General features: G+C 31.2%; 1 protein-coding gene and 1 long non-coding RNA gene across 2 annotated transcripts; one reads left to right on the forward strand and one right to left on the reverse strand.

Moving 5' to 3' along the window:
- Positions 1 to 36: 36 nt before the first annotated feature.
- Positions 37 to 795, forward strand: LOC135193902 (uncharacterized). The gene is made up of 2 exons (XR_010309503.1): positions 37 to 157; positions 250 to 795. It is a non-coding gene; the product is annotated as an uncharacterized LOC135193902 (long non-coding RNA).
- LOC113404634 (protein takeout-like) lies at positions 482 to 26077 on the reverse strand. The gene is made up of 6 exons (XM_026645582.2): positions 25834 to 26077; positions 10544 to 10636; positions 4026 to 4173; positions 3105 to 3238; positions 2681 to 2846; positions 482 to 810 (listed from the first exon to the last, which is right to left on the reverse strand). Exons 1-6 carry the CDS (start codon positions 25970 to 25972, stop codon positions 672 to 674), a joined length of 819 nt encoding a protein of 272 aa, XP_026501367.2. The 5' UTR covers positions 25973 to 26077; the 3' UTR covers positions 482 to 671.
- Between the last annotated feature and the right edge of the window lie 985 nt (positions 26078 to 27062).

Consider the following 27062-nt stretch of genomic DNA (forward strand, 5'->3'; position numbering starts at 1 on the left):
TTCTGATCTATATTTTCGACTAAATATTTCTCTAAAAAGGTGCAAATGTAAGTTGAACAATTAGAATCGGAGTTTTATCATAAAAACATGGCTTCTGACATATCATGGGATGCTATAATTTTGGGTTTGATCCTATATTTTCTACTTATAGGACTGTGTAAGTATGAAATTAACTATTAATAAACAATAATACTAATTATCAAAGTGGCGCCATCTAGTTTGCTTATTGTAAGTTATTTCTTTCTTCAGTGTTCATTGTAAACGAAGCCTTTTGCAAGACCGCATGTTTGAACAATGCTAGACGAATCCAGGGCGGCGAGGTTGTGTCTGACATCGAATTAAATGAAAGAAAACCTCAGGCGAGACAAGGAAAAGAAGATTTCAAATACAACAATTCGTATGTAATTTAAGTTTCCATCAAACTGTCTGTTATGTCTTGAATACAAATCAAAATCATCTAAGTTTTGTAAATGAAACACGATTTTATTTGTTTTTAATATTTATTTCCTTAAAATAATCCCTATACCTAATTAATTAATTAATTAAAGCAGTTTTCAATAAATACAGTTCTTACTGCACTTGAACCAGTTTTGTTTTCTTAATTTTAATTTCTTAAAAGTATAACGTTAACAAACACCATTGCTTATCACCTATATTTGGATCACAGATTCTTATTCTTCAGGGAAGATTTTGTTCATCGGTACTTTGTCGAATATTTTGTTTGTAACATCTTGGAATACGGAGCTGAGACTCTTTTCGTACGAATCCTTAAGTTCGTTGAAAACGAGTTCGGAATTTTCATTTAAAAACCTGTAATTATTATATGATATAAAGGACATTTAAACTGGGATATGAAAAATGTATTTGAGTCCATATTTAGTCTCCTATAAAGTATGGTTTCGTGAATATTGAATTAAAAACTTGGTTATTTCTGTTAGATACAAGATATATACAGATGTCACAGCCAACTGGTTCAATTAGTCATTCAATGAAACGCCTAGCCAAACTTAACTAGTTGCTAGACCAACCAAGACTGTGTAGAGTTAGAGTTAACAGATTCGGTTCTTTGTACAAAACTAAAAAAGGGGATTCTTATGCAAATGACCTAATGCATCCGTGCGTGGCTGATGTAATTCAGACCGTTGGTTGAAAGGCGCCGTTTTGTAAAGTGGCTAGGAATTTCATCGAATGGCTAACTTTATTTGTTGGCTGCGTCATATACAAAAGAATTATGGTATCATTAATAATGAAGGAAAAATATAATTGACAGTTATTAATAATAAGCAACCAAAATCGATTCATATTACCGTCCGTACTAATTTAACTCTAAGGCGGTAAGAGAAAATTAGTCGATCGAGTGTTACTAGATACAAAATAAGACAGGCAAAAGTTACACGCTACGTTCATAATTATTCCAATATAGTGGAATATTTTTTATATAATAAACATTTACTTTATTAAAAAATGCAATACTATATTCATTTATATATAAACTACCTATATTACTTTTTTAAATACTTATTGCTATATTTAATGCATTTGTGTAATATATCTTGGCTAGTCTGCCTTGAGATTGGACACCGTAACCGAAATGGATCTGTGGGGAAATTACGGTTAGAGGATAGCAACTGTTGCTATCAAACATTTGTTGCGGATTGATATCAAATCAAAAAAATATAAATCAGTATTAAGGACTTATGCAGTAGCATAATACTCCGTAATACTGATTTATCGGCTGCAACTCAATCCGCAAGAAATATTTGATAGCAACAGTTGCTATGCTATAATCGTATTAGGTCCACAGGACGGCATCAATTAATTGTAAGCAAAATCCTTACATTATTTTAATGTCTAGATAGACTCACTAATTTGAGGACGCGTCGGCACAAATAGCGCCCAACACTTGGCCACTAAGTACACGCACACTAATGTAAAACAATGAAGTTTCGCGAGTGTCAAGCGTAGCTTTCACGCACACTTTGATCATAAAATTGGCCTGTTTCTTTTAATTTTTTTTTAGTGCGTCACTCAATCTAAACATATATATAATCTAAGACAAAACTATTTACATTAACATTAACAGCCTGTAAATTTCCCACTCCCTTTGAGGAGAAGGTTTGGAGCATATTCCCCCACGATGCTCCAATGCGGATTGGTGGAATACACACGTGGCAGAATTTTATTGAAATTAGACACATGCAGGTTTCCTCACGATGTTTTCCTTCACCGCCGAGCACCGCCGATTCATCTCACATGAATTATAAACATCAATTAAGCACATAAATATTCAGTTGTGCCTGCCTGGGTTTGAACCCGAAATCATCAGTTAAGATGCAGGCGTTTTAACCACTGGGCCATCTCAGCTTACTGATTATCTATTTTACTCTTTATAACGTTATTTTCAGAACCGAAATACAAGTGCTCGGCGAGCACGAAATGAATTATAAACACAAATTGAGCACATGAAAATTCAGTCTTGCCTGGGTTTGAACCCGCAATCATCAAAACTATTTATACCCCTACATTTCCAACGGTAAAGGCAAGAACTATATCGTTCACTATTCACTAAGCAAAATTAAAATAAATAAACTACACAAAATTATGATTTGAACTTAAATATTACTTAAGTTATTTGCCAATAGATGGCGCTTATTGCGCGAAGTGCTAATTAAATACTTACAAGTTCATTTGATCTCCGAGCCTTTTGTCGCCGTTAAATAAGTTTGAGAATTGTAAAGAAACCTTTTCCGGTATAAACTTAACTTTGTAATCTTTTATATGCATGTATGTCTCACCATCTTTTTTAATCGGTTCGCCGATTAAATCGTGCTTGACTATTAGATTCACTGGGAAAATAAATAAATTATAATACAAAACAATTAATAATCATGGTTTAAGTATAGTTCTATCATTATGCAAACCTAATTACAAATAATTTATTTTGTTTCAAAATGTTTTCACTATTCACCGCACGATGGCGTAACACGTTGAGAACTATATAAATAATATTTTAGTTATTCTTGTTTCTACAAGAAGGCGTTACAATTTAAAGTCTTGAATGTTATAATTTTATTCGCAATCTGTACAAAGAGGAATTAACATACCCATTGTTATATTAGCGACTCCTTTTCCCTGAATTGGTAACACAAGAATTCTTCCTTTCATAACGTAATCAGCTATAAATTCCATTTTTGGTGTGATAGATTCCGTTCGTAACCGGTAATGTTTGAGATCGGCTCTGTAAATATTAAGTATCCAAAGTTAAGACTTAATAAATATTGTAAACTATATTAACACACACAAACACACTAATATCTTTATTAATAAATAATTAATACTTAAGTATTTAATCATAATAATAATAATTTATAGAAACTGTAAAATAAATACCAATTTATTTTCTGTTAGACTAAATATTCACAGATATTAAGTTCTTGGAATCAATATAAATAAATATAAATATAAATATTGGACAACATCACATACATTACTCTGATCCCAATGTAAGTAGTTAAAGCACTTGTGTTATGGAAAATCAGAAGTAACGACGGTACCACAAACACCCAGACCCAAGACAACGTAGAAAACTAATGAACTTTTTCTACATCGACTCGGCCAGGAATCGAACCCGGGACCTCGGAGTGGCGTACCCATGAAAACCGGTGTACACACTACTCGAACACGGAGGTCATCAATATAAAAACTGAATTATAAATAAATTATACATAAATATTTTTTAAGGTTTTAAACAAATCTATTTGTTTACTGTTTTTATTGCAGACAGAGTTTTTATTCGACAAAACTTTTAAACGACATTAACAATTAATATACTATTTGTTACCCACAGCGTTATACCACGCGTTTAAGGGATTGGTCTTCAGGTGGAGCATAAAAAATAGTCCTTCCTTGGAGTTCAAACTTACTTCAGCAAATTTAACAAAGAGGTTTGGCGGTGAAATAGCAACAGGCCGACGGGTATACTGACAGATAGAGTTACTATTTATAGTATTAGTAAAGATTCTTACTTGTAAGTTGTAAGGATGGAGTCGGTCAAGCCATGGAGTTTTATTCTTCGGTAGTTTTGTGAGATGACCACTGGCCCCGATCCAGAATCAATGTCCATACCAGATACTAGCAGAGGCTCCAGCGCCGGCACTTTTAGCGCGGGTATACCTGGAATTGTAATCATTAAAATAAATAATGATTATTATAGAACTGTTGGATGTAGTTTCAACTCTAGTTGTTTAAAAATAGCAATGATAGGTTGTTAAGGTATTATTTATAAATATAATTGACCATCTGTAATTCCGAAATAACTACCCTTTTAATATTGCCATACGAGGTAATCAAAATAAAAAAAAAAATTCTAATTCGAAGATTCCTTTCCCTGGAATAATCTTCGAATCTAAACTAATGTCTTGCAGTAATAAGATGGTGAAGAACTCTGTAAGATTACGTTTGATCACGTGATTATATTTTATTTGGGATTCTTGCGTAAGAATTTCAAAAGAACCTAGTAGGTACTTATGGCCATTTTGTTCCTTGATACAACATTGAAGATTATAAAGATTTAAATTCAAATATTTAATCTAAATGAAGGTACATTTGTGAAAACTATGAATAAAATTGTGATGTCATGGTTTATAAGATAGTTTGTTTCCGTGTTTTTTCTCAATGTTAAAACAAAAACCTTGTATAATATGTGACTTTATTAGGTACACAACCAGTCCTCGTTTAAGGGAAAAAAAAAATTGATGTTTGAAAACTTAAATATACATTCAACGGGTCCGTCGATCTAGTGGCTAGCTTATAAGGCAAGGCAATGCTAAGGTGGAGGTTCTAATTCCAGGCCGGAAAGGTAACAAATGTTGGTGATGAGAGGACAAAAAAAACAGCTTTATTTATACACCTGTTCAATTTCGCACACACCTGTGGGCTTGATCCAGTAATATCTTTATATACATGGAAGACATTACATTACCATATAGGTTAACCAGCTACGCTATATACGTTAAGTCAACGTATAAACTCTCTCTATTCCAAATTTTAAACGTCGTTACAAAATGACGTTTATAATATTAGTAGCAAATATATCGGAAGAAAAACGAAAATATATCATATTATTTTTATATACAATTTTATCTCATTCTTAATTTTATTAATGATTTATACAATATTGTGATGGAATATTTAAGTCGACGACATCGATTCGCGATTCTTCCTGAACATTAATTGATGAGGCTGTCCGAACAGCCATTAATTTTATCGTTTTGATCGCACAATAAGAAAATAAAACATTTTAATGACCAGCTTCTTTTATCCGGAATTGCCTTAAATGTAATCCTATGGTGAAGGCTCAATGATCAATTTAATTATATGAAATGGCTTCAATTTTATTTATTTATTTTTACTTTTTACTTTATAACGTAAATAATTCACAACAAAGTAGTAATTGTACGAGAAAATCGACGAGAAAGTGGACAAGCCGACCTTATCGCTTATAGTGATCTCTTATAGATAGCCTTTGTTGAAATAAGTCTTTTTTTTGGCTATTTTATTATTTATATGAATATGAATAGAATTAGCCAGGAGGCGATCGTTTCATTCCCAATGTGTGGTATCAATCATAAATTCACTATTTGTATCAGACAATAGGGCTTATCGGGAATCAGTAAATTATTTTTAAATATAATTAGTTTTTTTTATTGTGTTTTGAAAAAGTAATCAATTAGCCTATTAAAAATACCTTATTTATCAAGTTAGAAGATAATTTTATTTTTATATGAAATTTCACCATTGTTGTAGTTAGTAATATTAACATTTTGTGGGAAGATATTTTGGAAATCCCCATTCGCCACAGCTAAAGGGTAAAACATATTTAAAGATAATAGATAAAATATATTTAAAGTATACATTTGAAAGAATTCGAATGCTTACTGAGACAATCAGGCACACGGCTATCAGCCATCTATACAATTTTATATAGAATTATATAAGTCATACATTAGTAATGTGTTTTTTCTAAGATACGTTTTAACTTTATTAATAGTATGTATAGCCAGTTCCAAGAATAGGAAGAGGACGAATAAACAATTTTGACATTGAATAGACGCGATGATGGTCAAGGTCTCGAATAATGTATGATATTCATTAAGGATTCTCGAAAAAATTACGTTTTGTATGCCGATGATGTTGTTATCCGAAATTTAGCAATAAATCAAAGTTAATACTAGTAGTTGTATGGAATAGTGTTGAATTATAAATAAATATACTTATCTAGCAGTATTTTAGTGCACAATATATTCCATATGATTTGCTAATAGATGTATATTAGCAAATCATAATATGGAATATGTAAAATTATAGTTTTTTTATCTACTTCTACGATTGGAATAGGCTATAATTGGAAAACTATACATGGAATTAACCATTAAAAGGGATTGTCACATTTGATCAGAACGATTAACAGTTCTATCAATATTTGACATATAATCATTCTTGTATAATGTACTACCTATTTCATGCGATTCCACTCGAGTTAAACATTCCTGCTCCCGTGTTCCGTACGTCGTAGTGTTTTGTTATATAATCTAAAACCTTATTAAATAAATGGGCTATCGATATGAAATCTATAAATATAATTGTAATGTCATATTTCATAGGATAGGTTTATGAATGTACGAGTTCTTGTCAATACTAAAACATATATTATGCGTGTAACTCAACTAAGTCCAACCAAAATTTTTACCCTTAATAGGCTAGCGTTTGACCGTTGTCTTGCCTGATGTTAAGCATCTCAAGTCTCTACGATTTTGCACGCTTGCCTTGAATTTTAAGACGCCAAGGTTGTAGCTATCGGGAAATACAGACTCAGGCAAAGTATTCCACAATTTAGCAACGCGAATGACAAAGGTGAATTCGAAGCGCTTTGTACGTAGACTCGTATCCTCGTGTAAAGAAAAAAAAAGCACCTAAAGCAAATATATCTTAGAAAGATAAATTGAAACAATAAAATTTTTCAACTTTATAAAATCAGTATGTATTATTACAATAATTTTTTTTAGAAACAATATTGAAGAAAAAATACAATTTTAAAATGTATATATATTTACTCGTACACCAATAATTTTAAGCGAGTCTTGCTTCGTATGTTTATGGTGTTACCGGTGAGAGAGAGGTCGTCGACCTTGACAGCTGATCGCGAAATCTTTCACTCTTTCGAAACGACTGAACTAGAGTCTTTCTTAATGTTATTTGTGATGTTCAAGCGAGGGGACGATATAAAAAGACAAACACAATATACGTGTACATAGTTTAGAGATTTTGATGAATTGTCTAAATTTTATTAAAACAATAGACCATTAGGGAGTCGGAATATTCGGGCATTGAGTTATTATTATAGATAAAATCAGACAATATTAGACAAAAAATCTAGTATTTTAAAATACTTTCAAAGTATTCGTTAGTATTTTTACTTATCAGCCTTTAAGAAAATTAATTCCGTGTTGTTTTGGTCTCTATGCACATGATTTCAGGTTTCTAGAAAAGATTTTACATTTGTATATTATATTAACATAAAAAATCAAATTTACACATGAAAGACATAATATAACTACCAGATAATTCGAGATCGAGACCACATACACTATGTGGTACTCGCGCCTCGTCTCGAACATTCTCGCTTTTCTTCGTTACGCAAGACCGTTCGTGAATATGATTCTAAAATCTATCTCGTTTTGTTGGAATAGACTATAAGGTAGATGACAGGATGCGGAATAAATAGATGGCTTGATGAGTTGGTTGCAGTAATTTACAGCAATTTGACGCCATGTCATTATTCGAGAGTTTGATTAATCTATGATATTTTGGATTCTTTATGGATTTGCGAAAAAAAAATCGTTTTAAACGTCGACGAAACTGTTATGCGAACTTCGGAAGTAAAATTAAAGTGGATATAAATAGTTAAGTGTAACAGTGCTGTATTATAAATAATGATATATTAATCATAAACTTTTAGCAGTGCACAATATATTAGATTTATTAGCAAATCGCACGAAATACGTAAATCTAAGGTTTGTTTATCTTTATTCCTACTTCGATTGGAATAGACTATGGGTAGATTTTGAATTTGGTATAAGGGTGAATTGGTGGGTCGGTAATCAATCACCGGCTAGGAATGGCTGGTAATAATGGATATATTTTTATCTGTAAAAACGTATTATATATGCGTGGAAGTGCGAATCTAAGATAAAAAAAGTTTAGTGTTACCATATATATAAATAAATAATAAATAAATATTGGACAACATCACATACATTACTCTGATCCCAATGTAAGTAGCTAAAGCACTTGTGTTATGAAAATCAGAAGTAACGACGGTACCACAAACACCCAGACCCAAGACAACATAGAAAACTAATGAACTTTTTTCTACATCGACTCGGCTGGGAATCGAACCCGGGACCTCGGAGTGGCGTACCCATGAAAACCGGTGTACACACTACTCGACCACGGAGGTCGTCAAATATAATACGACTGTTCATTAAAATGTACTGTCAAATCTGTTATGATAAGTTGTTTTTAAATATATTTTTTTCAGTTATATTATGATTAAAAGGCAAATATTTTTTATTTAAAAATATTTGGTTTTTTTTTTATAATATCTTAATAATATATGCGATGGATCATTGAGTAGATAATTTATTCTTAAAAAAACATATCCTCAAGTATTTGGTATCGAGTTCAAGAACGTGTCATACGCGGCGTAAATAGGAAGGCCGAGTATGTAAAAACTTCCATCACTGGTTAATTTAAGCTTGCTGCGAGAATTCCTTAATTGCAAAAAATCACCTTATTAACAGAGATTAATTCGTCTCAATATAATTTCGATATTTTTTCCGTGATTGTTGTATAGTTATTATAAATGATAATAATGTGTTTGTATTGGGTCTGTAGTATTATTTAAATAAATAATATATAATTTACTTGTTGTTAAGTTGACTGATTATTTTTCAGATATTTTAATTTATACATAGTTTGCTCTATAGCTGTATGTATGTATGCAATTTTAAGTTGACATATCAATTATATTTTAAAGGATTTTATTATGTTATAGCAAATGATATTTTAGAGATCATTTATTTTAAATAACTATAGAAGTTTAATTTAAAATATTTGCAAAAGACTTGTTTTATTAATAAACATGGAATCCGTTGATCTAATGGAATGCATACTAAACAAGGACTGTTTTAAATTTAAATCTACTGCTACAGGTATTACCTTATCGACACTATAATACTTATTAATATAATCAAATAGTACTATCACAAATACATTATATTTATAAAGACTAACTGGAAGTATGTTCGCTTGTTTAATATATAAAAATGTGTATCTTTAAGTGTTTATCTAAGTGTGTGTATCTGTTTAAAAGTTAGAAAAAATATGTGTCCAGGCGTTCATTACCGACTAAACTAGATGCATTAATAATGTGAAAAGCAGAAGATGCTTAAAGCCTAGTTGTGTAAGAGGTCGTCGCCCTTGAAAGCAAGTCTTTCACTGCGCATGTGTCGAAACGAACATTTCAAACAATCTTTGTTAATCATTCATAATTATATGGAAAATTTTCATTACTTAATACGCGTATTCGCAATAAATTTGAACTTGAGTTCGGTTTGTTTATATTACGTTCACTTGGTAACAGTAATTGTATTTGTTTTTTTGATAGCCCGATAAATAAATTATCGAACGCTGGGTAAATATTGTCTTAACCCATATATTATTTTACCAAGACTTATTTTTTTTTAATTTAAATACAATAACGCCAATAGCGCAAGGGTCGACTCATGGGCTATTGTCATCCCCACTCTTTTTTTAAATTTATTTTTTAAAAAGAATAGTAGCAATGCCCCAAATTAATTAAGAAATTACTAATATTACTTTACCCCTCCTTTTAAGTTTATCACTTGTGTTAGGAGTGGGGACGACAATAGCCCAAGGGGTCAGGATTGATCCTGCGACCAATCCATTGCGCTAATGACGCTTAATACAAGCTTTACGCTTAAATGGAGGGGTAACTAGAAATATTAATAATTCCTTCTGGGCATTGCAACTTTTTTACAATTATTATTATTTTTTGCAATTAAATATATTTTTGTTATAACATAATGTTTATTAAATAATTTAAACTATGTCTGTAGTAGTCATTTGGGGCCAAAAGTCTTTTTTGGAAGGCGAAAACGACTCCTTGGACAGAAGAAGGTTAAGGCTTATCACATTAGGCTCCAGTGAGGTTTCATAAGGATCATACCATGGTATGATCAATTTATGTTTATATCTTATCTCTTCCTCAAATGTAAATAAAACCATCGTGGATAGACACGCATGTGTTGGGTGCAATTCTACCTCAAGTGCACCAATTGAACGGCGCGCTTAATGTGGGCTGCGCGGCGAAAAGTGATTGAGATTTTCTCCTTAAGAGGAAAAGAGACTATAGCCCCGAAGTGGCTGCGGCTTTTAATTATTTTAATAGTTTGTGACTTACCTTCTTTCATTCTCCGTAGTGCGTCGGGTACAGCACCTGTTAAGCATTCGTTGAGTTTGTTGTCTTTTTGCCGACACCGAATGAAGTCGGAAGCTGAAAAAAAAAGATTTTTATATATAACCTCATACTAAAAATATATAATTCGCAAAAAATATATAAGTACGTAAATGTAATGTAAACCTGTGGAGCGCATTAGATCGCTAATCCCAATAACATAATGAATAAAATTGGTATTTTAATTTTATTTAATATTAAAAAATTTTTTTTTTTTTGAACGAATGATTAATTTAAATATTACGAAATATCAAGAAATATTAGGTCCAATGTAACTTAAAAAATATTTTGTTTGATTTCTTCTCGAAAATGTTAATGGCCGAATGGCTTTGGAATGTTTGTTATCAGAATAATCAACAGAAAAATAAGTGTTTAAATAAATATTTTGTAATTTTTTTATATAATAATACTAAATATTATTTGATTTATTAATACATTAATTTTTAAATAGTATTATCTGTAACTTTTGTTTTCTGTTTAATGTGGTATACAAACATACGTAGGTATATTTTAATTTTTTTTTTTGGTGGCAATTCCGGCTGTCTGACAATTGGTTGGGGCTATATTTCGAAATAAAATGTAGTGTAGTGTAATGTAGCAGAGTTCTCAGTTGGTATATTTGTTATTATTATTGTTATGTTATTTAATTGCGACCTAAATTTTTCCACCACTGAATCTAAAAACTATTATCGATAACTTTTTCTTGTTGGTATAACTGCAGTATGGATGGTACCGTCCACTCATCACATCTACCGCCATATAGAGATTGACTGTCCTAGTGTAAATGCAGGTAGAAATTACAAGGGCGATTTAAAAAATGGTTAATATTGTTGACAGTGTTAGTGTCTATGGACAGTAATGACTACTTACCATCAGGTGACCACCAATTTCCCAGTCTGTCTGTCTAATTTTAAATCAAAATTCTGTATTTATTTATTTAAATTAAATATATATAATCCGTGAAATCCATCACCATTAAAGATAATATTGCAATTTGCTTAAGAAAGTTTGCGTATGTTTACAAATCTTCAGTTGCAAGAGTGTGTCGCAAGTTAGCCTTCAGTATACGCAGGCGCCGTTCGTAAAAATGTCACAAGCTAATGAAGACAGTTCAGATATTATGAATGAGTTCCGTAGTTTATTTTATAAGAACATAATAATTATATGCGTTTTGATAATGACCTGTATATTTAAAAATATGCAACTTATATTATTATTTGGTGAGCCGTGACGCCCAGTGCTTACAAGTCGTGAATCTCAATCGATAATTCTGGTTAAAATCCCGGGGCAAGCATCACTGATTTCATTCGCTTAAATTGTATTGACTATACACTAGTTGTCGACCGCGGCTTCGATCGCTCGACAGCTGTGTGTTCTTTAAGTAAGTGCTTCGTACCAAATATCAACAATTTCGGTTTAGAGTTTGTTCGTGAAAACAGAAAGACAGACAGACAGATTTATTTACGCGTTTATAATTATAGTATAGATTAAAAATACCATCGGCAATGGCCGTAAATGTAAAACCCATTCTTAGTTATTTAAATATTTAATAATTCAAAGTAAACATTTGTTATAATAATCATAAATCACACTGTAGAACTGAAGCGCTTCTTTTAAGAAGCGATTTTTTTACTAACAAAATTATGTAGACTTAAACATTTTACATATTGAGTTGGTAGTAATATTCTAAATATAATTTTATTTGTAGTTGAAGAAGGTACATCATTTACATGATTTGATGACAAGTCTAAGCCTAAACATCTTTCGGAGAACTTGGATAGAACTGTATTATGAAATTGAATAAAACGTGTATTTAAATATTTGTATACTTATTATAATTTTAATATGTCTGTCTGTCACACAACGCACCGTCTAAATCAGTGGGCCCAACATAATTATTTTTTGCACAAGAATTCCTTTTGGAATGTAGGTGAATAATAAATAAGTGAAAAAGGATTTTTCACTATTAATCTTCTAAATAGTTTAAGGGGTGATGAAGTCCGTATGATAATTTATTATTTCTGATGTTAGAAATATGAAAATCAATATCAAGGTTTTCATTAATGAGTTAAAGAATAAATCAAATGTTTAAGTTTTTTTGAAAATTCAGAGGGTGAAATTTAGAATGAAAGTTTGTATGGAAGTTTCGAATATAGAATTCGATGTTTCTGCTCATAATGTAGTTATATCGTTATTGAAAATTACTCGCTAGGGAGGATGAAATTGGGGATGAAAATTTAATGGGAGTTTTCTGTTAAAAATATTTTAATCAGTATGGTGATATGAGAAAATAAGTTCATTACAGCGTTTTAATCATGTAAAAAAAAAGTACAAACTATCAATCATTTTTCCCTTTTTAATACAAATGGTTTCTGCGATTTATACGTAAGGTAAATACATTTATTATTAAAGTTAATTCCACATCAAGTGGATTAGTAATTTAAATGTGTGTACGGAAGTTATAAACAAAGAAAACTTCTAAACGTCACTGTGAAATACATATGTTAATGATTCATACATAATAATACCAACGTCTTTAGGACACTAGCAAAAACATTAAGGACATGCATATGATTGATTAAGCTTGCAAAACCCTTCTCCATATTCGCTAAACCTTGGTACTATAATAATCCTCGTAGGTCATCGGCCACCATTGTTAATGGTACCATCTATAAACATTAAAGTATTTCAAGGATTATGGCATAAACGTGTAATGGCTAGTGGAAGTTCAAGGAACCATTTAATAGTTTTTTCGGGGAAATAAAAGAGTATGTGTTAAAGGTTAAGTGATTTTTGTTTTAGGAAAAATATTTGCATAAAGCTGTGTCTTCACAGGCGGAATTCGCAATGTCTGTGTTGTTAACACGCGTTGTCGTGATTAAATATTTCTGCAATAAATATTTTACCTTAAGATATTAACAATAATTGATACAATGTTGAGTAATTGGCGGTGACTGTCTGAAGGATTGCATTCAGTTGTATAAAGACAAAAAAAATGGCACAGGGAAACGCATCATTATTTATGTTTGTTTGGTCTTCTGCAAAGATATAGCTACTTTTCACTGCTTTTGAGAGCTATGTAAAAGTTTTTTGCCGTGTACGTAAACCTTTTGAAATAGCCATAAAGAAAAATAAACAGCACTCAAAACCGATGACATTTAAGATCTTTATTAGACACCTGGGAGGTAGTAGGGTCTCTAAGTACCTTCTATATAGTACGGGTTATATATTTTTATTACAATTCAGCAAAAAACATTATGCATATACGTATGATAGTGTCAGCGTCGAGATGGCGTAATGGATAGATGTTAAAACCTTGAATGACAGATTGCGGATTTAAATTCGCGTTACGTCTTTTCATTACTTCGAATGGCTACAATTTACCTCGTTTGAAACAAAAAAATATGATGACGGAGGACAAGAGGACACTATTCATCCTTCACCCTGGAGTATAACTTGGAATTATCATTCCATATCATTGACGTATGGCGATGTAGTCAGTTTGATTTTATCACACACGGGCAAACACTAATCCCTACCATCAATTAAAATGATTTGTTTATTTTACAAGTTTGCGTTAATGTTTATTTTAAGACGAGGTATTAAGAAGTTTGCAAATATTTACATATATTCGTACTAAACATCTGTAATTTCATATTTAAAAAAAAATTCAATGTCAAAACAAATTTGTATTGCTAAGAATACTTTCCGGATATCAGAAAGATCTCCATTAGTTTGATTTAACGTGTTAAATAAGAAAATTATTATATAATAGTAGGTATTTTTATTACTAGTTTTATAAAGCTGACAAATATTTTGTTAAGTAGAGTATACGTACATTGAATATTAACTTTGTAAATATTATTTTCATTCTGTGCTTTAACTATTATATGTCACAAAGTATAATAAGATTTCAAGATACTACTCAGTGCGATGAGAGTACTGTTTTGGAGAATCAATTTATTCATAAAATCAATTAATTCATAGAAACATATTTGTGTTTAAAAAAAAAATAATGACTACTTTTCGATTAATTTAAAAATAAATCCGGTTTAAAAATAGAATAGTAAGATATCTGCAGTTTAGAAACGGGGTAAGCGATTTCAGTATTGGGACGCTGATTGAAGAACAATCTGTCGATAGATATGTCTATAATAGACGGGCAAATGAAGTAAGTATGAAAATATTACATATTATACTTAATAGTAAATAAAAAAGGATTCCAAATGCCAATTATTTTATATTTACATTACATTAACAGCCTGTAAATTTCCCATTAATGGGCTAAGGCCTACTCTCCTTTTGAGGAGAAAGTTTGGAGCATATTCCACCACGCTTCTCCAATGCGGGTTGGTGGATACACATGTGGCAGAATTTCGTTGAAATTAGACACATGCAGGTTTCCTCACGATGTTTTCCTTAACCGCCGAGCACGAGATTAATTATAAACACAAATTAAGCACATGAAAATTCAGTGGTGTTTGCCTGGGTTTGAACCCGCAATCACCGGTTAAGATGCACGCGATCTAACCACTGGGCCATCTCGGCATTTTTATCCAACTATTTTAAGATTACAAAATAAACGTCAAGGATATGAAATTACATTAAGAAAATATTTCATTGAAATTCTATTTTTGTTCATTAAAGAATCTTTGACAGAATGAAACGACTGTTTTAAAATACCTTCAATATTTATGAAAATAGCAATTGTGCATCTTTTAATTACAAAAATATAAACAATATACTTTTAAATAGAAATTACTAAAAATTACTGGTGACTGGTAAAGCCACTCAAATTTTAACTTTGTTAAATTAACAACGTACAATTAAGTATATTTCGGACACATAATAGATATGTCTTTTGGTTTTCAATGAGTTTAGATAAGAGTTATTTGGCACAGCTAATATTTCCTTTGGTAGTACCAGAAGTTTTGTTTGATTTTTTGATTTAATTTAGAGAGTCCTAATAGGGAAGAGGGATTTGCATATGTATATTGTGCCAAGTTGGCCTACGAATATCGGTCATCAGAAGACAGTTTCAATGATTTGACGGTATTGACAATCTCTTCAGATCGTTTGTTGGGTGGATTCTCTTTCTGATGATGTTCGTGCGCTTTGATATTTTATCTGTTTTTTCTCGCACTTCACTTCCTTGTTCTTCGTTATTGCGATCCGTTTCTCGTAATATAGGTGACGTGATCGTTCAAATCTTCCATTGTCTTTATAAACATTTACAATTCAATTTGATATTATTTGTATTAGCCATTCCAGTTTTAAGTGATAACCACCGCCCTAGACATTAGCATTATAAAAAATATTGACCAATTACACATCACCAATTCACCAACACCCTTGGAGTCTAAGATATTAATATGTCCCTATGCCTGTAGTTATTACTCATTTACCTTTCAAATCGGAACGTAACAATACTAATTTTTGCTCTACAGAACAATATATAAATGATGATGGGAACCAATCTTCGAATTACACGTATAGTAACAGCCTATAAATTTCCCACTGCTGGGCTAAGGCCTCTTCTCCCTTTGAGAATAAGGTTTGGAGCATATTCCGCCACGCTGCTCCAATGCGGTTTGGTGGATACACATGTGGCAGAATTTCGTACAAATTAGACACATACAGGTTTCCTCTAGGTGTTTTCCTTCACCACCGTGCACGAGATGAATTATAAACACATATTAATGAAAATTCGGTGGTGCTTGTACAAAACACATGCATAGTGTTTCTTGTTAAATACCTAACGTAAGAGAATCAGGAATCCATTCAATAAAATTATAAAATTCCGCTTCATTTAGTAGTAGAACGTATTCAATATATCATAACGATGACAAAATTCAAGAAATTGTTCAAGAAATGTTCTCTTATAAAGTGGCATAAAACTAGCATTCTCTACTTTTTCCCAATCAAAATTTTCTTCGATCATGTAGCTTCTTAGAAGGAACTTCTAAAGCTAAAACGTCATTCTCTTTGTCATTGTTTCGTCAGCCAATTACTATCCACTACTGGATATAAGCCTCTCGCAAAATGCACTAAAACTCTCAGTTCTTCGCTTTCCATATTCAATCAGGTTCCGCTACCTTCTTCAGGTAATCGGTGCTCCTGGCTGGAGGACCTTCGTTGCGTTTGCCGAATCGCGGTCTCCACTCTAGGACTCTTCTACTCCAACGGATAGCAGTTCTTTGACATACGTGACCAGCCCATTGCCACTACCTGGTAGGCAGGTAAAACTTTCGTTTTCAAACATTAAGGTACAAGCGATAGAAGGGGTTAACAAAAGTTGCCAAATGCCGCCCATCCCGAGCGATGTCTTTGATCGGTTTCCTTCTCGAAGTTGACCTTATCGAGTTGTATGACTTGACCCAGGTAGGTATATTTTTAACGTCATTTTATAATATATTAATTCCAACAAAACGTTTAGACCTCGTTTAATAACAGGGAAACAATATTAAAGGCCGGAGCCACAGCTGACCCGAGCAAACAGCGCAAATATTTGTCGCTAATTCTAAATTGTACATCATTGCCGTTTGCGGTTGAAATATTAAGGCCCTGGAGTAACTTATGTATAAAGTTATTTAATATATATGATATTACGAAACATATAATATCCCGTTGTGTTGTTACTACTGGTGATAGGAGGGCTGGTTCAATTTGCCAAGATGAAATGCTGTTAATATTCTTTTTTCAATTCCGGACACAGAATACTATATGTGCTGTATATTGTGCTGTATATATTGTGAAGTAGTTTTTTTTCACAAAAGACCTCTTCAAAATGCTTCTTAATGCCAAATTATGTAATAAACTTATACTCATAGTATGAATAGATATCTTAATGTACCGAATAATTTTGGAAATATGCTTATTTATAAATATAACATTTTGTATAATGTCTTGACTATGTATTATCTAATGACTCTAACAATGAAATTGAAAGCTCATTAAGAAACAAGTCTTTAGTAAATATTATTACCTCGCAACTTTTTTTGAGTAATCTTTGAGAAAACTTTTATCTACTTTCAAAACAAACATCGCTTTGTTTTATTAAAAAAATAAATCGCACGTTATTCTGTTTTATAAAAAAAGTACATTCGGTTTTTAATAACAAATAGCTATTATGTTAACTGGAACGCGATCCTAATATTAGAAAGAGATAGCGTTCTCGTAACATCGAAAGTGAATTGTGTAATAAGAAATTGCTTCGCGGCAACTGCGTTGCAATTTATTTTATGATCTTTATATCAATGGTAATAAGGTCTAGAAACAAATTAAATATCTAATTTTACGATGTAGAATAAACTATATATTGTATTACAACGTACCTAAACATTTTTGTTAAAGTAATTTGAACCTTGTTTGTACTGTTGTATAATATAAGCCGAGCTTTTTATACTTTTGCCTTCGTTTATTTTGTTTATGTTTCCTATCGCATATGGCCAAAATTCTAATTCAATATTATTTTTGTTTGTGTTGATGAATATGTGGTTGGACGTTGTGTTGGTAAATGATATAAGGAGGTTGGACACAACTCTATAAAAGGCATCTATTGATCAAGCGTTGCGTACACAGACAATATGGGTCAAATTATATTGCGCAAGACGAGAAGGTAACCAAGCGAATATTTAAAGTGAAATTTTTGGTAACATTTATCTGTATCACTATTGAGTTGGGCGAAAATCTAAACTTTTAAAATATATTGTTCGACTCGCAATTAATGACTGACAATAACTCTCTACTACTGGCTCTAGAGAGCTGAAATTCAGATCGTAGGTTTATTTTATAATGTAATATCAGCTATGAAAGTTTTTTGTTTTAATTTCAATAGGTATAATGTGGAAACTTTGTATGGAAATCGGGATGTACAGCAAATACAACAAATATTGTAAGCGCGTTATTCCATGAATTGTCGATCATTCTTCCGAATTCGCGTTAGTGTTATTGTTGCTAGCTGCGTCGAAGGAATCGACAGGAAGAAGACAGGGCGTAAGGACCAATACTGATGCGTCAAACGTCAAGAAAATCTTTAATAAAAGTTCATTCAAAAAATAATGCTGGCCAAAAACGACGAATACTATTCTTCCGAAAAAGTGAGCGAAAATATCTTCAACAAGGCGCAATCTTGAAAATCTTTAACGTCCTTGGACTTTGCTTGTCTTCTCGTGTATATGATTATGATTGATCTCTCTTTCTCATCAACGGAAATGTAAATTGAAATAATGTTTACAGCTAATTTATCATTGAACTTTGGAATATGTTTCCGTAAACGTTTCCATAACGTACCCAGCGATCAATCTTAGTTAAGGACACAGTATTTTTGTAATTTTATTTATTTGTTCGTGGCAATTACAACATTAATGATTTATCTATAAATAAAAAACTAGTTTTTTATTTTTTGCTATTCAAAATTCGTGTTTTGTTTGTTTTTTTTTTTAAATTTCATTTGTTTTACCAACTACAAGCTACACTTTGTATCAATTTAATATCAGTAATCATATTATATTTACTAATATTAACTAATTCTTAAATTGAGAAAAGCATCTATAGAACTATTCAATCACGAAGGCGCGTCCCTATAATGCTAAATTATAATCGGTGTGCATTAATGTGAGTCAGTGATTCTCATGCTTACAAAATTCTTAGTGTGCGTAAGACGGCTTAGAGTAAGGACTTCAAAAAATCCATATTTTTTTTGTTACGCTTATTATAGTCAAAATGAATTATTTTAACGTGGATATCTCCTTCGTGTCTAGATCTAGATCTGCAATATTTATAGATAGCATATGTAATTGTTCAGTGGTGCAACAGTCTACACAAAGTAGCCCTTATTACGATAGCTATAAGACTATCTCACTTGACCCACTGAATAAGATTGCCAAATACTTGGAATGTAAAGCGAAGGTCAAAAACCAGTACTACAATAATTAATAACGATGCAAAAATGCACAGCGGACTTATTTACGCCACCGACTTTACCCGCGTAAAAACACGTATATATATTTCATTGTTTGACCAACAAAATAAATACATTACATGTATAAATTTTTAATTTCTATTTTTACCTCCCGTGGAAATACATATCATTAACAAAATAACAAAAACGAAGTATGCCGTCTATAATTACAATAATACGTCAGTAATTAAAAAATAAATAAAAAATAATACAGATTATAAATAAACTTGTAAGTAAACTTTCATCTCATAAGGCGTTAAATATGAGGCCTATATAAATGAGAGATCTTACGCAGGTAGGTAATGATTATCAAAAATAACTGAGAAGTATTTTTTGTTTTTAATTAAAATACAAATTTTTATATGTCAAAAATGACAGTCTACGATAAAAACTATTGATGGAATTAATATAAGTTGTCTGCGTCATAAAAGCAACCGTAATACAGTCTACATAAAACCGTCTTAATTAAATTTTAATGATGGTAAGAGAACTTTCGAGATGAGAGCGAGCTTGACAGTGATATCTCAGTCTAGATGTTATTTTTGAAGAAAATATTATTTGTTCGATATAAAGATGACTATGATTTTGGATGATGGAAGAAGTGCGCAACGAAGCCGTTTTTACACCTTATCTTAAATGCTTTTAAGGCGTTTTTTATCATCTTAATTCAACTAGATATTCCAACTGTAGGTCATTGATCAATTAAATTTAAGAAAAAAAAAAATATATAAAAAAAAATGTCTAATTCATTTTAATAAAATATGTTGTATTTATAAGATTCTATTATCATAACTTTACATGTTTATTTTGTTTTTTTGCTTTTTTTGAGCGCTAAAATAGTCAAGATTCGCAATTACATTATTTTATTAGTTTGTATCTTGTAATTCCTCGATATGTTTTTATAAACATACTCATCATATATCGTACCGTATAACCACAATCCTTAGTATTGTTGTATTTCGGTTTGTGTGAGCCATAGTAACTAGAGGTACAAGGGACATAATATCTTTGTTCCCATTGTTAGTTGATGACGAAGTACTTGATAGCCATGATATAAGTAACCAGCCGCAGGCCCGTATTTTTAAAAAAAATTACTATGACCTATGTTGACAAACAATTAGTTATCAAGTTGAAAGCAACAACCTTTGAAGGTTAGCACAGTTAAGGCATCACAATAGCACTTAAACAATCAACAATGCACCGTTTATATTCAGGCAGGTTGCCTGCAAGGGCGGACTTTGTAGCCTAAACGTGATAAGTTAAAACTACATTGACTTGTTTAGTTTTTATATATATGTAATCAAGGTCAAAATTCTCAAATGGTCGTAGAGTAATTAATCTTGTTAAGAGCAGGTGCCGCTGCGGAAAAAATTAAAGCAAATAAAAGATCTAAATATTCGTGTCTTATGTCAAATTACTTTTTTGTCCCATTTGCTGTCGAAACACTTGGCCCTTGGAGTAGTGGTGCAAAAAGCTTCCTCAAAAGTATAACACCTCGCCTTATTGCCTCCACTGGTGACAGGAGGGTTGGTTCGTTTTTAGTCCAGAGCATCGGAATTGCGATTCAACGAGGAAATGCTGCTAGCATTCTTGCCACCATTCCACGCGGTCAAGATTTATACAGTAACTATTTTTAATTCATATTTGTATATATTTAAGCACTTAATGTTATCAATTCTTATGTTAGTAAATAGTTATCGTGATTATTATATTTTTATTTTGAGAGAAGATTTTTCCACGAAATCGAAATGTCAAAATTTTGCTGATATAAGTGATTTTATTTCAGAAAATTTCTCTTTATATGATTATGATATCCATCTTCTAATTTTAGTCACTAGTAGCTAGCTTATAAGAAGGCGTGTCCAGATTATTTTTTTTATTTAGTAAAAAAAATCTCAGGAGCAGTTGACAGTATTTATGGAGTACATACCTTTGCAAGTATGTATAGTGGTTAATTAAACGCCTGAACTCTTTCCAATCGTGTAGGATTGTCGTTCTAACGGATTATGAGAGTGAAGGAAATAAGAGAGCGCACGCATCTTTTCACTACATCTTCTGTGCAGTCGACTTATCTTTGGAGTTTATCCATCATGGCAGAAATTCAGTCTAGACTTCAATTCTAGAAAAAGTTTAATTGTGGCAAAGTTTACCTTACCTAGTTTTATTAATTTACATATGGTTATTAACCTAATGAGGATCCAGATTTTACAACTATGTTTATCAATTGGGATCACATGTACGCCAAGGATGAAATTAACGTTATTTTAACATGTTTTAATATCGACAAAAGTTGACCGAGAAAGCTAAAGACATCAGATTACCTTACTGTATTTGCTCAATCGACGAGGAATTATTACAAATCTTAGAATTACATCTAAGTACATTGATCAAGGTTTGATGCATGGATAATGTATAATAGCATTTCTTTACGGAAACTTCTAGAATATCAATGGGGACCTCACTCATTGCTTCCGTGTCGTAATAGAAACGTGATTTGTATTTATTACACTATTTTCTTTACTTATACCACCGAGTTCCTCTATGGTTACACATGTAACATTTAAATAATTTACGTTGGATGATCTAAAGCTTACTTAGTCATTCTGAAATAATCTAACTTGTCGCAATTCATTTGAATTTGTCCAAATGGAGATTGGATGGTATTATATAATAAAACCTTATATTATGATAAAATACAATTGTTCATATTTATAGTAAAAATTAAGAATGCAAGAAGGTTCACCATAATTGTTATTATGTATAGAATAGCTAATTAACATAATATATGGTTTTGTTTTGCATGGTTTTGTAATAGATATTCTAAAAACTAAGCCATTTTTAGTTACGCTTGTTTTGCCTTCGAATGATATAAGTTTAATTGTCTCTTTAATAACACATATCAAACTGTACGTCAGTACGAGGTTTTCATGTTAACACAAACATAGTTGGTATTAGCTTTGTAATTTACTTAAAGCCCGGCTGGGCAAAAAACGTCTGCGTGCTTTCTTTCAAGAAAAACATAGTACCAGTTTGGAGTCTTGAAGTAAGAAGTGGATACATGCATGAGGCATGGGAGACTCCGAACGCACGTAAAGCCGGCGCCTAAAATCTTCCTGGTCGACCCCTGAGATTGCGCGCACAAACTTATGCATAAATATCATCTGTGCAATTGTTTTGGCAGAACATCGTCAATTTATTTAATATTACTGTGTTGTACTGACTCTTGTCAAATTATTACTTGTTAATCATCAACTAGGTGACATATAAAAAAAAATTTATTGTACTTAAAGCTATAACGTATTTAATGGTGCGAAATTTATAAGTATTTTTTTTTAATTTCAATAAACATTTTTACAATTTGTTTATGTTAACTGTAGGACACGTCCTAATCGTTTCCACTTGAAATAAAACCAAAATATAGAGTGTATTGATATTTTATAATTTATTTCGTCATATTTTTGACTTCATTATATAATATCCAATAAAGGTATTTTTAAATAGATATAATACAGGACATTATTGAGAAACATGTATCTACTAACGACATGACCCGAAAGAGTTCATATACAAGACCAAAGGCTTTACGAGCTTTCCGAGGCACGGTAGTCTACCTACTTCCAAATTCGAAAGTCGGGATTAATACCGAGAATTACTCGAAACAAAAACTTTCTATCCGGGATCTGCGGCTTTATATCTAGCGGCCTGTCATCAGAGTAAATCGGTTTACAATCACAGGAGAAAACGGATTAGAATTCTTCTACTCTACTCCGGACCTCATTTCTGTTAAACAAACCTACCAAAGCTATAATACCAAGTAAGAGCAGACTTGTTATTCCTGTTCATAATATACGTTGACCTATTCTACCATATACGTATAATTTTCACATGCATCCGGCACGAGATCTAATGAACCGAAACGCATTACGTAAAATTTGTTATTAGATATTTCTTATGCATTTGTTACGTTAGCATTTCCTGCGCATAATCGATCGTAAGAAAAATATTTTTTAATTAAATAAATTTTCCAATATAATTCCAATGATTTTGTAATAAATTAATCCGACTACTAGATTATTTAAGATTTCATATATTCATTCAATAACGCCAAAATAATGAAATAGTTCCAAATAGCATAAGTTGTCTGTGGAACAAAGGATACGTTTTGTTTGTTTCAAAATAAGAACTTAAACCAGTTGAACGGTTTTCAATGGATTTTAGTTTAATTAAATATTTAATGTATATATATATATTTTATAGAGAAGACTACCTAAACGACGTAGAATATATGTTAATATGAACTAAATATTATATAAATTGTATGTACTAAGTTAATATGTGGTGAATTATAAACACTAATTAGTGATGAATGCAAACATCGTGTGGAAACCTGCACATATAGGATGGAATACTACCTACTACACATGTAGAGGAGATGAAGCGTTAGCCCAACAGTGAGTCAATTATTAGTGACAAGTATTCTAAATCAAACCTTTCTGCGTTTACTATATAACATAGTAACATGTTTAATTATATTTTTATAGTTTAATTATATTTTATTAAAATAAAAATATTATATAATATATTATATAAATATACTATATATTTTTTTGTATTTTGAACATAGCTAAAACTTAAGCTTCAACAACAACATTTAAATGCTGTCTGGGAGATGTGGTGAATGTTTATACTAATACTAATTCTGTCTGTCTGCCTTCCTTTTTGTCTGTTACGCTTTCAGAACCAAATCAATGTACTGAATCTGGTATAAAGCGAACCCAGAGGAAGAACATATTATGATTTTTTATAAATAACACGAACAAAGCGTACTAAACATAATAGTACAAATAGTGAAAGTGAAATAGGAGCCAGTAAATGGCTAAGCTCTCCTCTTCCTTTGAGGAGAAGAATTTGGAGCTAATTCCACCACACTGCTTCAAATCGTGTTGGTGGATATACATGTGGCAACATTTTGTAAATAGACACATGCAAATTTCCTCACAATGTTTTCACAAATTAGGCAAATGAAAAATCAGTTGTCTGGGCCTGAACCCGCAATCATCGGTTAATAAGGGTGTGGTTTATAATCACAAATAAACAAAATAAACTAAACGTGTAGATGAGTAAGATATGATAATTCATTCAGTAATTATATGTTCACGTGTTTGATATATTATACGTATTCCCATGAATGTTGTATGTAACCGGATGTAGTTAACATCTTAGTATTGAGATTTACTTTAATTTAATAAAAATTATAGTTACACAATTATGTTGTTTTTATTTATTGTATATTTTATTTATGTTGTGACTGTTCAATTGAATACTTAAGTGAAATTTATGTAAGGATATCAAAAATAAAAAAATAAGTGCGGCTTTTTATTGTTATGCGGTTATGAGCTCTTTCCCGCTTTCCTTCTAAATAGGAGGGGTCTTTGTCCAGCAGTGGATATTTACAGTGGGTTATCGCTTTTTTCCTAGTATGTATAAAAACATCTTTTTGTGTACATAGTTTTTATTTCTTTTATTTATTGTATTGTTATTTTTTTTTAATGGCCAGTTACTATTTTAAAGAATTAAGAAGATTATTATTTAAATCAAATGCAATATTCTTATGTTCTATTTTACATTTTTTTTTAATAGTAATAGAGGGTTTTTCGGGAAAGCCATGAATTTTTCATGTTGTCATTTCGAAATGATTTTATGGACTGGCAATAACATCATTTTTTTAAATTCATAATTTTAATTTTAGTATATTTTAAACATAATTGAAATTTTTCGATATATTTTTTTAAAGTTTATTAGATAACAACTTTTTGGTAAACGAGCACGTCTTGAATATTTGGAAACATTTTATTTTAAGATCTGTTATGTAAATTAAATTTCATTAAGTGGAAGAGGTTCATTTACAAAAACCATAATCGAAACAAAATTAATGAAAAGATCGACATTTATTGAAGTTCCAAATACATAAGGTTTATTGTATGCATTGGATATGTCTGTTAACGTAAATCACCCGTTAATCTCAAATAAATTCTTTGGTTATAAACTATAGTTAAAGGGTATGCTTTCACAAATAAAACTTTCATATTAAAGGCAATTAAGATATATGTGTTTTCGAGGTTTTTTTTCAACATGAGTTAAGTATTGTACTGTTATCTTAGTATTAAAATAGTATGATTCATATTCATTATGACAATATTAATGTTTTTGACAATATATTTCTCAACAAACCGCAACTACCTTCACCTCATAAAAAAACATAAAAATTACTTACGCAATACATTCTCAGCGATCACTAACGTTAACGGAGCGAAGAGAAAAATTAAAAACATTTTTATCACTGTAAAACTTTTTGGAGGCACTTTAAAAAATATTAAAAAAAAAAAAGTGAGTGCGGTCGCAGCGTCCGTCATGAACTGAGTTCGCGCGCAATTGTCGCTCGTATATATTTATTTTTCGCGCTCCGATTGCAGAATGTTTGACGATCGGTACAAACGAGTTCTTGTGAGATATTGATGTGACATGTTTCGACAATGGATGCAACTCGTTAATCTACGTCACACTTAAGACGAAATCTAATGTTTAACGGAGTAATGCTTGTCAAGTATTTAATTTACTTTTTCATAATATTTAAATCTTAAAAAATCGCCTTGTTAATGGACCGAAAAGATATATTCAAATTACATCTTCAAAACTGTTATATGATTGGGTGTAATGATAAACATTGCCTTAAAGGTATTTATTCCGCGCGGCTTTACCCGCGTAAGACGTCACTGTTCCGCCCCTGCCGATCATAATAGTTTATAATATATTTATATAATATATTTTTTTTATATATATATAATATATTTTTATAATTTTGTTTATAATTCTTTTTTTTATTTCTTCTGGTCATTTTAAATTTATGAAAAAATATAATGATCATACATTTAAATATGAAATTTTATTTTTATGCACATATAAAAGCCTCGTTTAAAAAAATAGCATACAAAGCATTTCATTAGGTTTATACTTTTACGTGATAGTAAGTGGACACCATTACCCTTAAACATTAGCACGGTAAGAATATGTAAGTATAATATGTATGTATCCACTCCTATCACCAGATGTTATGTCCCTTGTGCCTGTAGTTACACTAGCTCACTCACCCTTCAAGGGTGAACACAAAAATACTAAGAATTACCGTTTCGCGGTAGAATATCTGTTCAATAGGAAGCCTACACACTACACAGACCGGCTTGTACAAAGCCCTACCACCAAGTAGATACTTTATATAATTTAATTAAATACGATACAACATATATATAACGACGATATCCTAATAATAATATTTATCGAATTAAAAATAAATAAGATCGTGAATCTGATTTCTTAATTATATAAAACAAAACACCTGTTTTTTTTATATGAGTTTGAAACTTTTATTTTAAAAGTTGTCATGTCACCTTGGAATATTATTTCTACATGACAAAAACGAACCATTCATTGTATGTTTTCGACATT

This window comes from Vanessa tameamea, chromosome 21, assembly GCF_037043105.1.
Source record: "Vanessa tameamea isolate UH-Manoa-2023 chromosome 21, ilVanTame1 primary haplotype, whole genome shotgun sequence".
NCBI lineage: Eukaryota > Metazoa > Arthropoda > Insecta > Lepidoptera > Nymphalidae > Vanessa > Vanessa tameamea.

Coding starts and splice junctions, on each gene's coding strand:
- LOC113404634 (XM_026645582.2), bottom strand. CDS start 25,972: ATGACGGACGCTGCGACCGCACTCACTTTTTTTTTTTTAATATTTTTT. Junction 3,239..4,025: donor TCCATCCTTACAACTTACAA/GTAAGAATCTTT, acceptor TAATATTTACAG/AGCCGATCTCAAACATTACC. Junction 811..2,680: donor CTCGGAGATCAAATGAACTT/GTAAGTATTTAA, acceptor TAATAATTACAG/GTTTTTAAATGAAAATTCCG.